The sequence below is a fragment of the Polypterus senegalus genome, unplaced genomic scaffold, assembly GCF_016835505.1.
Source record: "Polypterus senegalus isolate Bchr_013 unplaced genomic scaffold, ASM1683550v1 scaffold_6972, whole genome shotgun sequence".
Taxonomy (NCBI): Eukaryota; Metazoa; Chordata; class Cladistia; order Polypteriformes; family Polypteridae; genus Polypterus; species Polypterus senegalus.
The window spans coordinates 1-2937 of record NW_024382954.1 but is presented as its reverse complement, the minus strand read 5'-3'; the positions used below and the strand labels follow the sequence as shown (position 1 = coordinate 2937).

General features: G+C 40.2%; 1 protein-coding gene across 1 annotated transcript; it reads left to right on the top strand.

Moving 5' to 3' along the window:
- Window positions 1–254: 254 nt before the first annotated feature.
- On the top strand, window positions 255–2493 carry LOC120521257 (verrucotoxin subunit beta-like; the record flags this gene model as incomplete). The annotated part of the gene is made up of 2 exons (XM_039742996.1): window positions 255–361; window positions 509–2493. Coding segments are annotated over 2 exons (2092 nt in total), but the record flags the coding sequence as incomplete, so codon positions are not given.
- Between the last annotated feature and the right edge of the window lie 444 nt (window positions 2494–2937).

Here is a 2937-nt window from a genome sequence, read left to right as displayed (position 1 = left end):
GATCTACAAAACCATTGCAAGAAATCTTTCCTTTGCAACATTCAGCAGTTAACTGAGTCTTTCTACATTAATCCTACTTATCTGGGATTAACATTTGGTGCCACATACACACCAGTTTGACACACGCACTTTTTAACACTCTTCCTCTCTCCAGCAACCTTACATTAGATTAAAAATGCTAAGAAAATAGATAGATGTAATATGCATGTTAAAAAATACTGATGTTAATATCATTTACATGCTTAATTCCTCAGGCTGGAATGGCCAACTCAAGATGGCTCCCTTTTGGAGAGGGCCGCCCTGGGCCGACCTTTCCAGGTGGGGATGCTCTATGACTGCCGTACCGACTCACTCATTCCAGGTAAGAGCAAAGTCAAGATTTTATGTTTGCTCTCTCAAAGAAAAAAAATGAAAAAAAAAAAATAAAAACACCTGCAGTGATATTTTGGGATCCATGTTTGACAAAATTACAATTTTTTTGTTTGTTTAATTTTGTTTTAATCACCAGATATCACTCTATGGGACTTGGAAAACCTCAAGAAAGACCTCAAAATTAAACACCAGAAGAACACACAGGTCAACATCATCATTTTGGACTCCTTGGATGAGAAAACGTCCATCTTAAATGTGACAGCCTCCCTTAAAGCGAGCTTCTTGTGTGGCTTGACTGAGGTTGATGGATCTGCCAAGTACCTCAATGACACCAAATCATCCAAACGACAGTCCAGGGTCACCCTGCACTACGGCACGACCACCAGAATGGAGCAGCTCAGCATGAGCCACTTAGGGAGGCAGAACGTCGTCTATCCAGAAGTGTTTGAGCAGAAATCGGCCACCCATGTTGTTATAGGCGTGTTGTATGGCGCTCAGGCTTTTTTTGTTTTTGATAAAATAAATTCTAAAGAGGAACAGAGCCAAGAAATTGCGCAAAAGTTAGAAATATTAATTCAAAAATGTACTTCTGTTGAAGGCAAAGATTTAAAAATGACAGATACTGACAAGAAAATTGCTGACCATCTTAACTGCAAGTTCTATGGCGATTTTGCCCTTGATCACAATCCTACAAGCTTTCAGGATGCCATGGAGATTTACACAAACTTGCCAAGTAAACTTGGAAAAGACAACCAAGCTGTGCCCATCTACGTCTGGTTGTACCCACTGAAACATCTCAATTCACAGGCTGCTCAGCTGGTACAAGAGATCAGTGTGGCACTCGTGTCCAAATCTCAGGAGGTCCTGGAGGAGATAGATGAGCACATCATGAGGTGTAATGACATCATGAACGACGATGTTGTCAAAAACTTTCCTGTAATTAAGAAAAATGCAGAGCAATTCAAATCAGTGCTTAATCAATATAAATGTATTTTCCAAAAAGACCTTGCAAGGGTCATACCAAATATAAGGGGTGGGGCTACAAACGAGGAACAGCTGGCAGACATCCTGAAGAAGAAGGAGGAGTCGCCATTTAGCAAGTGTGCTATAAGAACATGGCTGAATAAAAGAGAAAAGGAAATCAGTATGCTCACAAATGTCTGTAATCAAATTAAAGAGATGAAACTTGATATTGTTATAAATGACCTGGATAAAAATGACACTAGCATAGAAAATATTGTCTGCTTGACTTTCACCTCACTCCATGTGTGTCAGTCATACATATCAGTGATGCAACGCTACCTTCAGGCCCCTTGTCAGTCCTCAGATCATCTGTCAGAGCCACGTGAAGAGTTAATAATCCAAAATTTCATTGAGTTTGCTGAAATTAACCAAAGCAGCAAGACAATGAGATTCCTCGTTCACTCCATCCCTGATGAGGAATATCCTGGGGCAGCAATCTATCTTTATAAATCTGGGAGTCTCAGCAGCCGTAAATTTCAGCTTCCATCTAAACCTGAGCCTCTTGTGGCTTATTCTCTAACAGACAACAGCATAAGCCTTAAGTTACAAGTCCAGAAGTCTGAGTCAGAAGGGTACAGAGTGGAGTATAAGCTACCTGAAGATGAAGAGTGGAAGACTGTGGACACAACAGAGACCCTTGAACAGGTTACAATTACAAAGTTACTTCCTGATACAACATATCAATTCAGACACAGAGCCGTTTGTGAAGTGGGTGTCAGTGAGGCCAGTGATGCGATTGAAGTGAAGACACTACCTGTTAAAAATCTTAAAGGTAAATTTGATATAAAACATCAAAGTAAGAAGATTAAAGATGGAAATCATCCTGGACTGTACCTTTTGCCTTTGCAACCAGAGATCTTAAACAATGTGAAAAATATTAAAAAATGCACCTTTGGAAAGAGAACATTCATCAAACCTTCAAAAACTGTTATGGTCCTTGGAGCAACAGGATCTGGCAAATCCACCATGATCAATGGAATGGTCAACTACATCTTAGGTGTCAAGTGGAAGGATGACTTCAGGTTCAAGTTAATCCATGAAGAAACATCTAAAAGTCAAGCTGTAAGCCAGACTCTGCTGTCACTGCCTACGAAATGAACTATCAGTCTGGTTTCAAGGTCCCATACTCCTTCACTATAGTGACACACCAGGTTTTGGAGACACCACAGGAATTCAGGGGACAAACAAATCACTGAGCAGATAGAGAATGTTTTCATCCCACAGGGTGTCCAGCATATTAACGCAGTGTTTTGTGGTTCAGGCCTCCCAAGCTAGACTGACATACACACAGAAGTATATCTTTGACTCCATTTTGTCCATTTTGGTAAAGACATAGCCAATAACATCCTGGTCCTGATCACATTTTCAGATGGACAGCATCCACCAGTTGTTGATGCCATAACAGAGTCTAACATACCATTCTCCAAAGATGACAAAGGTAACCCTCTGTTTTTCAAATTTAATAATTCGTCCATCTTTGCTAATAACAGAGACTAATAGCAGTAATTTTGACAAAATGTTTTGGGACCTGGGTGCAGGAAA